Genomic DNA, 14,723 nt, shown 5'->3' on the forward strand with positions numbered 1-14,723 from the left:
ATATATTTTCACTCGGCAAAGAGTGAGTCACTCCCATCGGGCGCATCACCATCACCACCTTGTCATAGCCCTGCAGCTGCTCTGAGAACAGCTGCGTGCATGTGAACAGAAACGCAGCTCAGACAGCTACTTCCTGCCTGTTTTACATAGTTCATATTTATTAATATGTAAAGGAGCTGTGTTTCTAAATCCTGCTATTTCTAATCCTTACTAATATACAGTTTTATATTCATACAGGACAGAGTGAGATACATCCTCTTACTGCAACACCGTGCTGACAACCGTTAACCGGACAAGGACAGACAACGTTTTTGATAAAACAAAGAACAGTCAAAAAAGGATTTTACAAATCTAAACTGAGTATATATATTTTCTGTAGTAGCCTCTGTGGTCTAAACCTGTTGACAATTATTATTGTTTACGTAAAAGTATTCCAAATTAAACAATAAAACGTTAAGTGATTAGTAATGAACTAAATCTAGTTGGCACAAAAGCCAATACACAATGGTGTAAACCAAAGTTATTGTGTTTATAGCATGCTCACACTGCTTTAAAATATATAGCTAACATTTTATTTTGTGTTTTTATTGCTCATAAATTGCTTTTTGGCTTTCTTGCAGTTTTTGCACATTGATATAGTTTACCTATAGGCTAGATTTAGTTTTTTAGTGACAATTAGGGTTGCAAAATTCCGGGAATTTTCAAAGATGGAAACTTTCCACGGGAATTTATGGGAATAAACCCATTCTAAATTGAAGGTTGGCTCTTCATAGGGAACTTAAATATAGTTGGGGAAAGTATATTTTAGCATAATCTTGACTAAATCAAACAGATGCCATTCAAGTACACTTGAATATCCATGCCATAGCACACTGCTTACTGCATGGCTATTGAGACCACACAAAGGTTCGCAACAGGCTCACAAATGTGAGAGTGGAAAAACTGGTTGGCATTCGGGCAAACCTATGGCTCTTTGAGCCTGACACAGAGCCATCCTCAACAAGGCTGGACAGTGACACTGAAGAGGAAGACTCAGAGTTGGATGTTGATGAGGCCCAGGAAGAGCCCGTTGACTGAAAGGGTTTAGCAAAAATGCAGAGGATTGCTTGAAGGAAGATGTGCATGTTTAATGGGACTGTTTGGAGGGAGAAGGGCTCTTTTCATTTAACATTTTGAATGGGACTTTGTGGGGATCTTTGGATGGGGGGTGCATTTTTGTTCATTTTTTAATGAGTGGGGTTGGGGGGGATGAGTAACATTTAACTCAACATTCCTGTTTTCGTTCTTCAATTACACAAATAATTGTTCAATAAAATAATTAAAACTTGTTCTGTTCTACTTAAAAAAAATCTAATATTTCCAAAATTCCCCAGCTTAACTTCCCATGGAAACTTTCCGCCCCTTTGCAACCCTAGTGACAATACAAACCCACATAATGTATCTCTTCATTTTTTTTTGTCCATATATGTAAGGCCAGATGGAGGAAATGTGATCAATTTAACAGAATTGATCAACCAAATACAATATGGTATCTTGGGTTTGAACAATTTACTCAATCAGGATATATTCAAATGAATTGCTAACGTTTTTATCTAACATTTCTTATATTTATGGCAGAAATCAGGGTGCAACAGGTTAAAGGAGTATTGAATGCTGATGGTTTTCATGTGTCAGTATGGAAGCTGCAGCCAGCCTGCTGACCAGTTGTGTCATGAGTAAAGAATGCTGGACTACAGTTATCCCCGCGCTTAACGTGGATAAATGGATTCTGAGGGGGCTTTTTCCCCTCAGAATCCCTCAGGGCAACAATGTGTTTTCATCCTTTATCACTACATATGTACACACCTCCTCCTTCAGTGTCTCTGATTTGGTTGCGTGTAGTGAGGCTTATCTCAGGTCCTTTCATCAGTCAGTTCTCGAAGAACATGAAGTAGATCAACAGCAGCGGCTAATCTACTCACACAGTCAGGTGACAGTGAGTCATGAAGAGCGGACACAAAAGCCTCCCATGATGGAAGGACCCGGGGGAACGACTAGAGCATGAGCCTGAATGAAAATGAATCCGCCACCCTCAACACCTCTTTCCCCAGCATCCTTGTCTTTTCTTCCCCTCTCCTTTCCTACATCCTCGCATCCTTAAAGCGAAGAAGAAAAGAACAAAGCAGTGTTTGACAGCATGACAGGGGGATGGATGACATCACCACAGTAGCGTCCTGAATGGGACCAATAGAGCCAGCTTAGTCCTGGCACTTGGACACTGGACCATTGTGACACACACACACACACACACACACACACACACACTTACACTTACACTTACACTTGTCCTCTGCCCTTATCCAGACTCCCTGCAACCCCTGATCATGTGAAGATATTTCAAAATGATTAAGAGAGGTGTTAACCGTCCCCCTCCCCACCACCTTATGCCCTAACAACAACACACCCCCCCTGATTTTTGGTTGTCCTGTTGCCAAGGAGACAGATGGGTTCTGCTCTCACCCAGACAGTGCCAGGCGTTGGCAGCCAAGCTTGGCGAAGAAGGCGCTGGTTCCATTAACAGAGAATGAGAAGGTTGAGTGTGCACATATGAGCTCTTTGGATGCTTTGTAAGTGTGTGTGTATGTGGTGAGAGGGGGGGGCAGGCGGGCTGCCCAGTTGTAGCAGGTGCTGCTGGTGGAGCCCTGGGTGGTGGAATGTGTTGGGGTAGCCAAATGGATGACAAGTGTGAGAGAAGCTCCTGCTGATTTGTAGCAATGATTTGGCAATTTGAATAATTTTATTTGTTGGGCTTTTTGTCTTACAAATCCGAACCCCGATTCCTGTTACTCCACTGGTTTTCGGAGTATACAACTGCATTCATGTAATAATGTTCCCATTCGTTCAATTGGTCATCTAGCATTAATCATTAAATGGATTACTGAGCGACCTACTGGAAATCATGGAAAGACGCAAGATACATTAAGCAACTACTACGACAAACCAAACAGCCAAGAGACCTAACACAGCAATAAAGAAATAAAGAAAATAAAAAAATACTACCGGTTGAAAAGAAATGGACACAAAGATATGCAAAACAACTAGAAAGAGGCAAAGAAATGCCACAAAGAGAAACAATATATATTCTATTCTATGAGATTGCATTATGGGAAATGTATGTTTTAGTGTTTTGTGTCAGGAATCCCTCTAGCTTTTTTTCCGCCGTTTCGTACAAGTCCACCGGTTTTATGGTGTTTTTGTGCCCAGAATGCATTGTTGCTTTCACACACGAGTACACACATTGAGAGGGGTGATTTTAATATATTCAGCAGACATCGAGGATGTGCACTGGCTTTTGAAGTATAAGCACAAGACATTAAAGCCCTGGGGACCGTGAATAATGGCGACCACAGACCTGCTGTCAAAGCTGTGAATACACACCGTCTGTGTGCTGCAGGTGAAACACTGACAGCCGACTCGCCGTCCAGAGGCAATCCCACAGTTTGCTTTTCTGTCTGACAGCTCTGTCTGCCTCTAAAGGACTCACACACACATACACAGTCATGTGAAACTGAAGGGCCTTAAAGCCACGCAAACAAAGCCAATCTTCAGTCAGACACACGTTTCTTTTTGTACATGTTCTGTCTAATGAGATGCTGCCTCACACTTCTCATTGTGTACTGTGTGTATGTGTGTGTACATTTACATAGCAGTGCATGTGTATCCTCCTGGGACCTATTGCGTGTTATTAGAGGAGCATTAAGTGATTTGTGGCTCTAATGATGCAGTTTGTGGCATATAATACCAAGTCCTCCTGCAGAGCTGGCTGGCTTGGTGTCTATCGGTAAAAATGACCTCATTATTTTGGTTGTCTGATTGTCAGCAGAAATACAGAGGGAGGGGGGAAGAAATTATCTCTCCTCCGCAATCAGGTAATGTTTAGCATGAAAGGCATCAACTGCAGCAGCCTCACTCAAAAGGCAAACCCAAACGCTTACATTTTTTTTACCTTAGTTTTACTTTTCCATTAATCGGATCATCATTATTTTCTGTTCCAAACATTCTGTGGATCAGCTGTGATGAGAAATTCTTAAAAAGCTTGTCGAACAAACAGTCTAAACCTCAAAAACATTCAATATTATTACAATTATTTCAAGGGGAAATTATATTATCTCACATTCGATAAATGAAAAATAAATATTAAAACAAATCTAATATTACAGCAATTCCCAAAACGGTTTCAAACTGTTGGCAACACGGCACCAAAGTGTATCTGTCCTTTCTTCTGGTTCCAAATTCAAACGATCCAAGAAAACGTAACGTCGTGGACTATGTCCTCCGTATTTGAAACTCACCGTGACCCGTTCATTGAGGCCATTTTTTATAATGACTGTGTGAAGCACTTTGGACAAATGTATTCATAAATGTTGTAATCAGCGTCAGAAGAGGTTTGCAATGGTTTTAGGAGACCGTTATGGACAATAGCAGAGAGAGAGAGAGAGGCCGGTGGAGACACAAAACGTTCGCTTCATTGATCTGAACTGTTGCTCAGCAGCTGCTTTGCAATTCAATTTGGGAGGCAGCATTGAGGGCCGTCCACAGGGGCTCGATCGGCCCCTATACTCTCAACACACTCTCCTTCACTCTTAATGTTGAAGTTGATTGGCAGCTGCTTTCTCCATCCTTGTGTAACCCATGGCAACCAGACACCTTGATGAGGGCAGAGGGAAGGAGTAAAGGGAGTGGGACGCTGGGAGCTTTGATCATGGAAAGGAAGTCAAAAGGATTCTACCAATTTGGAGACAAAACAAGCCGTTTCTGTCTGACTCTGGTTTAAGTTTAAGTGTGTGTGTCTGTGTTTATGTTTTGGTTGTGTAGAGGTGTGACTCCCCAGTAGATGGTTGTCGTATAGTGATGATGTGTCTCGAGCCAAAAAGTGGTCCTGAACGCTCATGGCAATGGGTTTAATTATAGATAGCTGCATGTCTCATGTTATTGATATAAAGCCTGTCTGGTGTAGCTAAGTTATGTGCCGTGTGAATTCATTCAGATTGTCATGAATATTTTGTAGGAGGTACAAAGTTTGAATTTGTGCAGGTAGGATTGAAACCACATAAACAATACAAACACGCATCCTGATGAAAAAGACCTCAGGTTAAATTGATCGGGGAACGGAGGGTAATGAATGTATTATAATTAATAATAGTCTGGCTGAAAAAGTCAATCTTCTACATCAATACAAAGCCCCATGAGACTGTAGTCACTGATGTGATTGTTTGCTGTATAGTAAGAGGCTGAAGAAGATCCTGAAAACACTTTTCTGCTTTTTTTGTCTTTTCATCATAACCTCTGTGCCATTAGGTAGTCCATTCAATAAATGCACAAAGTGGTTTGTCCATACACCCTGTAGTATAATGCCATTTGTAGATGACTTGTCTCAGCTACAGGTTCATTTGTAGAATGAGAATGGTGGCCAAGCCAAGCCAAATAAAGCCTTACGGGTGTTAGGAGGCACATGTTGCAATTGGCGGTCTTCCAAGTCTTCATGCTGTCTCGACTGATTTGAATGCACTTGTTTAGAGGGGAACAGATGAACCTGCCATGATCATATCCACTTGTGTCAATGTCAAATAAGCCCGAGTAATTTCCTTTTATACAGCAGGCCAACATAGTGTTTCCACACAAACAGGAGGAAATTGTTTATTTGTTTAAACATGTTTTCTGTGATGGATGCATCCCTATTTGGAGCACTAGTGAGTATTTTTGGCAGCAGGGCGTTGTATGTGGGATTGAATCAAAAATAAGAGTGCGTGTGTTCATGGTAAATAAGGAACAGGTCACCCAGTGCAAGATGTGGCTTACATGAATGTGTTGTTGATAGTTTTTAGAGCTCCTTGGCACAAAGAATGAATCTATATCAGGCTTTGATACACACACAACACTTGTTAGTAGATACATTCAAGTTATTTTACTTTAATATTGAACTAAATGTACTCCCATGTACACACAGTACAATGTACTGTACTACCAGGACTAAACTGGAATAATATCAGCAATATCAGATGCAGTTTGATCGATGGTGTGCTTCTAGCAGTATCAATAATCACATTAATCCCGGTTTGTTTTGAGCAGCAGAATCTGCACACCAATACATAATAAGCTACTTATTGATCGAATGCCAAATCTGATCTTTATAATCACTCAGAACTGCTTTATTGTTCTTGTGTACGATCCATGAGTGTGTCTGTGTGTGTGCCCATGCTTTAAGGCATAAAAACAACCAGTAGTACATGAACATGTGTACAGACTGTAAGTGAGCTGATGGGGAGAGAACTGCAGAGATAGCAGACTAAATAAATGTCCTGCACTTACACAATAATGAAAGGCAGGCGTGTGTGTCATAAAGATAAGCAGTATGGAGTGCTGTCTTTGTGTTGTATAGGTGTGTTGGAGAAAACACACACACACATGGCCATAGTGTGCAAGTCTATTTTAGGAATTCACCGGCCGCATAAAACATTTTTTGTCAATACAATGACCTTGAAATATGAGCCCCTGCTCTATATGTGGGTGGGTGTATGCCCCAAAGACAGTATCAAATATGGACATATATAACATTTCACCAGCGTAAAGTTGACATGAATAGGTGTATTAGCTATAAAGAACCAAAACATGTATTGTACTAGGCTGTAAACATGATTCTAGATGCTATACGATTGGGCATTTTAACCTATGGGGTCTATAGGGATTGACTTCTTTTCGGAGCCAGTCTCAAGTTTCCATTTGGGGATCTGTCGTTTTTGGCACATTGAAATGTGGCAGATATTGTCCGGCACAGATTATATATAGAGATGTCCCGATCCGATCACGTGATCGGGGATCGGAGCCGATCACGTGATTTTCAAAAGATCGGAATCGGGAGAAAAAAATCGGGGATCGGGATTTTTTTTTTTTTTTTTTTTTTTTTTTTTTTTTATAAAATATTTTTATTTTATTTAATGTTACAAAACAAAAATGACCATGTTCACGTCTTAAAGTCATCCTGAGGCCTTAGTTTTGGTTTAAAATGACACAACATCATGTATGTGTTGCTTCTTTTGGGCTTGTTTTCATCGACCTGGTTGCTTATTTCTCTCAAATCTGGCAACAGAGTGGGCGCAGTGTCTAATAGTAGCAGTAAGCTAACGAGAGGCTACGTTCAGCTGGTGTAACGAGAGGCTACGTTCAGCTGGTGCCTCGGGAGTCGGGACAGAGAAAATGTCAGGAGTTTGGAAGTATTATAAAATTGAAAGCAAAGGCAGTGTAACAGCCAGATGCAATGTTTGCAAGGCGGAGGTTCCGCGTGGTGGAAAGAACAGAGCTACGTTCAACACGACCAATCTAATACGCCACCTGAGAAACAAACACCAACAACAACACGATGAGTACACAGCGGCCACTCAGGTAACGGCACTGAAACAACCGACACTTTCAGAGACTTTTAAAAGGAAAGAGAAACTGCCCCAGAACAGTGAAAAGGCCAAAAACATAACAGCCAAGATAGCTGAATTCATCGCGTTGGATGACCAGCCGTTATCTGTGGTGGAGAACGTGGGGTTTAAGGGACAACTTGAATGCTTTTCTCCTTTTTTTTCTCTTAATGCATTGCATAAAGATCGGATCGGGAAAAATCGGTATCGGCAGATTGTCAAAATCAAATGATCGGAATCGGATCGGGAGCAAAAAAAGGTGATCGGGACATCCCTAATTATATACAATGCAAACATTGCTTGGATTGGAATTCAATGTCCTTTTTTCAAAGCTGTCGTATAAACACTTTGGATAAAGCTGACTAACAAAAAGTGTAAAGGCCAGCGCGTTTCCTAGGCAACTCTGTGCGAAGAGAGCTGATTGAGGCCTCTAATCTGCGGCCATCACAAGAGCAGAGATTCTCTCACAGGGATTATCCTGCTGTCTGCATGCTCACATACAACTTCCATCAACAGATAGATTAGTTCATCTGTATTCTGGTAAATCGAGACATCTACAGTAGACAATGTAAGCCTGTTTTTACTTAATATGGTTGAAAGGTTCGTACGGTTGCTTCAGGCATTAATAATGACCGCCTCAGAACGGTTTAATAATTTGTTTGGTCTCTGGAGGAGCTTTGTCAAGTATGAGAAAATAATCCTGTGGATGTCACAATGATGTAATCAGGGTTATCTCCGCATTATGACCCTGAACATAATATACTGTGTAGCTGCATTATTGGAAAAGTTGGATTCATTGTTAAAGGGGCTATATTTAGCACATTTCCTGGGAAAAAAGGGCCTCTTTAAATATTAAATATATTCTAATGTTTATTTTCTGTGGCTAGAAAATTCAATGAAATGTAAATATTTTGGCCTGTATCATTTTCAATGCATTTCCCCCATATTTTGTATTTTTGAAAATCTATATAATTTAAAATCTTTGTAAATGAACAATATTTGACTGCATAGCATTGGTTTATAATGGGTTAGATCATTTATTCCAAGTACATATGCCCAACCCTAACCCTAACCCTAACCCCATCCTCCTCTCATCCATACAGTAACATCTACATTACGTATATAACTGCTATTTTTGGTCTTTATTTTATTGGAAACAATTGGGAATTTGACTGCGATCTAAATATGACCCCAGTGGTTTGCTGCTACTAAAAATGTTTGTTGTCGCTTGGTTTAACTCCAGACCAGACGAAGAGTTTTCCTTCCACTAACGACAAGTTCAAACTTTCCCCATAGCTTCTTTACCTTTTCATTGCACCTCTGACATTTTTTATATCCTTAAAAATTGAATAGTTATAGAAAAAGGAAGAAAACCCTAGGCTGATGATAACCTACAATTTGTATCTAACATACTCTTATGTCAGCATTTTGTAACATATGCTTTTGCCTTTTTAGATTGCTAATACTTCCTCTTAAGTCCATGTGTGTTGTGTCTTAAATGCCATCCCATGCGCTGTTGTGTTATCATTAATGTGTCATGTTCATGCTCTACTCATTGTCATGCATTTATTAATCTGCTTTTCTGTGTGCATTTGTTTTGACATTGCGCTCTTTTTTTTGTTTTTTGCTCCATGTTTTTCTGCACGTGGCTCGTCCATAGCTTTGTACCAATGGCTCGAAGCAGACCGCCAGGGCAGGGATCCAGACGCTGCAGCCACAGGTAACTCATCAACTGTTCCACATCTCCATAACAGAGCATTACACCTCACACTGTCTGCATGCCTGTGTGCTGTCGCTCACTCAGCTGCTCCCTCCTAAGATATGTGACCTATATGACGTCAGCCTTGTCCCAGCATAGATTACAATCTCTTCAGACACAGACTCTGTTTATCAGGTTCTGCACATTTCAAAGTTTTAACCTCTTTTTCTCTCAGATGACACTAAGTCCATTCTTGTCTGTGTCCATTCTCATTAAGCAGCCCCAACTTCTAAGGCATTGGTTACTAATGCTGTTTAGTAATATGCAACTCATTAAAGCTTCACACTTCTTGACCTCAGCTAGTGATTAGGATGTTGGTGTTTAATCGCATTTAAAAAAAATATATATATAAATCTATATCAACTTGAATGTATCCTCTCTGGTTACTGAGCTACTGCCGCCACCAATTACTGTTACTAGTAATACGTCGATTTCTAAATGTGAGTTCAAAAGTAAATAAAGACTTTCAAAGTGACAATGGCTAATACATAATGCCTTCTTACTGTAAGGTAAATATTCCAAATAAAAGGACTTAAATCCCCCTTTTTCAAAAACAGTGTTTGTTGTTAGGCCTGAAGGTAAACCAGATGTGTTTATACACACAAATTCATTTTCAGCAGGTTATAAAAGTGAAGACCGCAGGTTTGCTTTGTGTCCGACGTTCGAGAGTAGAAGGGGTGAGAGGTTGCTATGGTTACTTACTGTGCAGGGTATGAACAACCCAGACCAGAGGAAAATCAGCATAAATAAATATACGGACATGGTTAAATTATAAATGCCTACTTGAAGTGAATGTGTGAGCCATGGTCTACTGAGAGCACTGCGAGTGAGTCTCACTGTCCGTTAAGAGCTGAAAAACTGAGATGGAACGACAGGCTTGCTCTAAAACTGTTAAAGGTGTGGCATTATTGCTTGAAAAAATTACTTTAAAACAATTCAGCGATTGGTTAAGGCCCGTAGAGTCAGATTATCCCTGACCAATGAGGTTTTAGGACTCAGCCACTCGACATCCATCCAAGACGCTAACGTAGCTAACTAGTTTCTTGTAGCCGACCCAAAACAAATAGCAGGACATTGTGTGCACCATTACATATTTATAGTGTTTGGTATGTGGCTAATAACAAAAGCCTGGGGATTGAATTTTGTCGGTACTGGAACCATATAGCAATATAAGATTGGCCTCTCTATAAAAAGAAACACCAATAAACAACAAGAAGCTTTTGACATGGAGTCAAGGAGAACATATACTTGATCAAGTATTTTCACATAGTTTAAAAATCAAATACAGAAATGCTTGTGTTAATTTAACTATTTGCTCTACTAAGGATGATGGTGCCTAACATACAACCTTTTAAACCTGACTTTATTTATCTTTTTTAGCCGTCTTAAACCTTTAGAAGTGGATAAAGTGAAATCAAGGCTTTGATTTTGAGAGAAATTGAATAAATATCCTGTTTATTTCCCTTAAGAGAAATCACTGCATATTTGAGTAAGGCTGACATCAGCTCTATAGATTGTAGATCGTGGTGTATCACTCCACCACATCCACCTGGACTACACCCTTCAATTCATGTCATCCTCTTTCTCATTTCCTGTCTTCATTGCACAGTATTTGGGTCAACTTTTTCTGAGCTTGTTATCCAAATCAGTCCCTCCTGTCTGCTTCCCTCTCCTCATTTAAACCCTGAGGAAAGTAGTCGTCCAGTTTTTCTGCCTTCCTGTTATTATTTGTATATGCACTTGTTTGCATACTGGAGTTTGGGGATTCACTCAAAGTAGAGAATGGAGGGCTTTAAACAAAGAAAGCCTCTCAATCCTGTTCCTGTCACCTTCTGTTTGTCGTGGTTAAGACCTCCAGGGGCCTTAAGTAATACTAAGACCCCCTGGGACAAACTGCAAACTAGTCAAATACTGATTTGTTTTTTGTACATGCACGGAAAAATTCATATCCTATCAGGTGTTGTACAGTAAATGTCATCTCATTCTTCACGTACTGCAGGATGAGTATATAGGATGAGGGAATCAGTTCGTGGCAGACAGTCCACCCGAGACTCTGAAGCATTATTTGTTTTGTTTTGTTCTCGGAGCTTTCTTAAATGTCAACCGCCCTTTTCATTATTCATCTGGCATTGCTTCTCACCCTTTCACCCTCTCTCTCTCTTCCTTCCCCACACATGAAGGCCTCAAGGGTACACACAGAGAAGTTTAGTGAAAATACTTCAGGCCTAAGCAGGATTTATTCTTATTTTTCTCCCATGCATTTGTTCTTAATCGTGGCCGTGGGGAAATAACTTGCATGCTTTGTATTTTTCAAATATTTTATAGAAAGAACAATGAATAGATGAATACAGAAAATAAGTGGAATAATCCATGGTAAATATGAAACTTAAGTATATGAAGTTTAACTGACTGAATGGAAAGTGCTGAATTAATATAGACATCAGAGGAATATTAAGTCTTACTAGAATGTAATCATATGTACTTAAAAACACAACAAATAATGTATAAAAACGTAATCCGTTGTCCATTATAGGTCTGTTCAGGTGAGCTCAAGACACTATTTGAGAATTTACTGTAATTGTAGTGAGTCATTGTGTTAGCTGTATCCTCACACAAAACCCATATTGATCTGGTGATTGGTCACGCTGCAATGATCAATAAATAAATGCTCCAAACAATCTTTTAACCGCTCCCCCTTTATCGTCTCCAGCAACCTTCTGACCTCATTTTAATCTTTAAAAAAAAGCCCAAACAATCTACAGTCCATACACTGGAGCTTTGACTCGGAGCCCATTCACTTATCCAAAATCAATGTAGGTTTGTCTCCACCTTGTATCGGGACGGAGAGCTGGTCACTGAAAGGAAATGAAATGGTGCGTGGGTTATCGGTGAGATTTATTATCCCACAGAGAGTCATTACAGAGCTGCAGATCTGACCCCAGTATCGGAGCCCCATCAGCACTTCATCAGCAAAAAAGTTTCATTTTTTTACTCTGTTGCAGTTTCCCTGAGCGAGAGTCTTTATGATCTTTTTAATTGTCCCACTGGGGAGGAATACATTGTTGAATTGAATCGGAATTGCTTTGCCCTAGCTTATTAATGGTCGATAGTTGATGATCAGAGAGACTAGCGAAAAAGATCATTTCCGCCATGGATACCCAATGAATCATATTGAATGTGTTAATGTTATGCTGCATTCACATGATATGCGATTTGCTCACCGTGAGGTTGGGCACAGAGCTTTGCATTTAGCCAGAGATCAGTACTAGCTAAGTTTCTTTTCTATGGTTACGTCCCCTGTTAGCTTGCCCCACTTAGCATAGCTGTGATATAATTGGTTGCGTGTTTTAAAGGTCAGCGGTAACTAGCAGGGTTCTTACGGTCATTAAAAACCTGGAAAGTCATGGAAATTCAAAATGCAAATTCCAGGCCCTGGAAAAGTTATGGAAAACAATATTTTTCCCAAAGTTTTGGAAAAGTCATGGAAATGTAACTAAAGTTGCATAAAATATAATTCATATTTTAGCTAATCGCCGAAATAGTAATACTATAATGATAATAAATACTGTATCGTATAGTAATGAAACATAAAATGGCATTTAACTGATGAGGTATTTTGCTGGTGAGAGATTTGAGTTGCCTGTAGAAGCTAGTAAGCCTATTGGATTTGTTTTAGATAGGCACAACATGTTTCATATGCAGACCTTATTTTCCTGTTCCATGTTAAAATAAACCATTTTCAGTGATACCGCTGAGAAGGAGTAATTTCTTTGGTCATGGAAAATTAGGTAAAGGTCATGGAGAAGTCATGGAAAATCATTGGTGAAAAAGTGTATGAACCCTGAACTAGGTAAGAGTTGAAATACTTTGAAATACAGTTTAGAAGTTTCAGAGTAATTTGCAGCCTCAGTCAGTAGTTTATCATCTTAGCATATCTAAACGCGCAATGTATCACATGTTTCTTGGTCAATCATTTTGTTGTTGCGCTACAATTCCAAATCTGCATGAAGCTTACACAAAGGGGGATCAATAATAAATAAATAAAAACATGATATGCTCGTCACTTATGATAATTCTTTAAATTATTATAATGGGACACCTCCAGAAATGTCTATCTTCCCTAAAATAAGTACCAAATGAGAAAGGTGAGTGCTGTAAATTGAAAGGTAGAAATGATTCAAATGGAAATCCAATATAGAAGACTTGAAATTAACCTTTTTCCAGAACTAGTGATCTTCTTACTGCCACGATACAATAACATTGTATAAACCTCAATTCCCTCACCAGTTGTGCGTGTGTGCTTCCCCTTGTGTTTCCATTTTCCTTATAAAGCATTTTGCTGATGCTGCGGTTTAGGAGGACTTTAAAATATGCCCATCGGCACATTACGTTTCTATTCTCACTCTAAAGGACCAAAAGTGCGACTGTGGTGTATAAACTGAAAGCATTGGATGTGATAGAGCCATTCATACTATAATACATTTATGATGGATATGAGATAATGTAAGCAGTTCTGGTGAACAGCTGTTGTGTCCTGAACAGCTGTTTGGCTTTCTTGCATTAGACACAGTTTGTCTCTCTGTACTCGGGCAACTGTCTTTCTCTGTATACTATGCAGTGTATTTATATCTGGTAATTAAGACTAGGAAGCTCCGATATACACGATTAGGCAATACAGAACCAAATATGAACGTTGAGTATTTAACACATAGAAAAATGTAAAATACTATGATATGCTTTATTGTGAAAGTTAAGAAAAACATGAACGGAATTGGTGTGCCATGCTTTTGTCAAGGTGGAAAGGAACAATAAAGATTGCTGTCCTTATCAATATATATGTATTATATGTGCTTATAGATATAGGCGCAACATTAACACCCGTTACATTCCTGGTTTGATGTCTATAATTGCGATGGGAAAGCCCAGAAAAGTAGACATAGAAAAAATATTATGTTTATACGCCCTGTTATATTGGCATGAGGAAACAAAACTTTTGGAAAAAATATTTGTTTTACCAGAAAAACAAGTCTTGGCTCGTTAATCATACAACCCCATTGATGATGTGACATGGAGTTGTAAACATGGAAATCTGTCCCGTCTCTACTATCCATGTTATCTGATCCTGATGTTAGAGGTGACACTATATATATGAGGCTAAAAATGCACCGTCATCATTTAAAGCCATGACATGCTTTATTGTTGTAGTCATTTAAAGGCAAGGCAAGGCAAGTTTATTTATATAGCACCTTTCAACACAAGGCAATTCAAAGTGCTTTACAAAAATGGAAGACATTATGAAAATGGCATTTAAAATCAGTCATTAAAAAGAAAAGATAATAAAATAAACATTAAAAGAAAAAATACATGGATAAAAGTTACAGTGCAGTTTAAGATGTGAATAGTTCAATTAAAAGCAGCGGCAAAAAGAAAAGTCTTCAGCCTGGATTTAAAAGTAGTAAGAGTTGCAGCGGACCTGCAGGTTTCTGGGAGTTTGTTCCAGATATTTGGAGCATAATAAC

At 39.3% G+C, this 14,723-nt stretch overlaps 1 protein-coding gene across 2 annotated transcripts in view; it reads left to right on the top strand.

Moving 5' to 3' along the window:
• The window catches only part of dennd5b (DENN/MADD domain containing 5B), a 65,718-nt gene that overhangs the window by 21,780 nt on the left and 29,215 nt on the right, over positions 1-14,723 (top strand). For both annotated transcript variants that reach the window (XM_034131483.1, XM_034131482.1), the window contains exon 2: positions 9,106-9,165. In XM_034131483.1, coding sequence (XP_033987374.1) covers positions 9,106-9,165 — 60 coding nt within the window. The remainder of the gene's footprint in view (positions 1-9,105; positions 9,166-14,723) is intronic.

Source organism: Trematomus bernacchii, unplaced genomic scaffold (assembly GCF_902827165.1).
Source record: "Trematomus bernacchii unplaced genomic scaffold, fTreBer1.1, whole genome shotgun sequence".
Taxonomy (NCBI): Eukaryota; Metazoa; Chordata; class Actinopteri; order Perciformes; family Nototheniidae; genus Trematomus; species Trematomus bernacchii.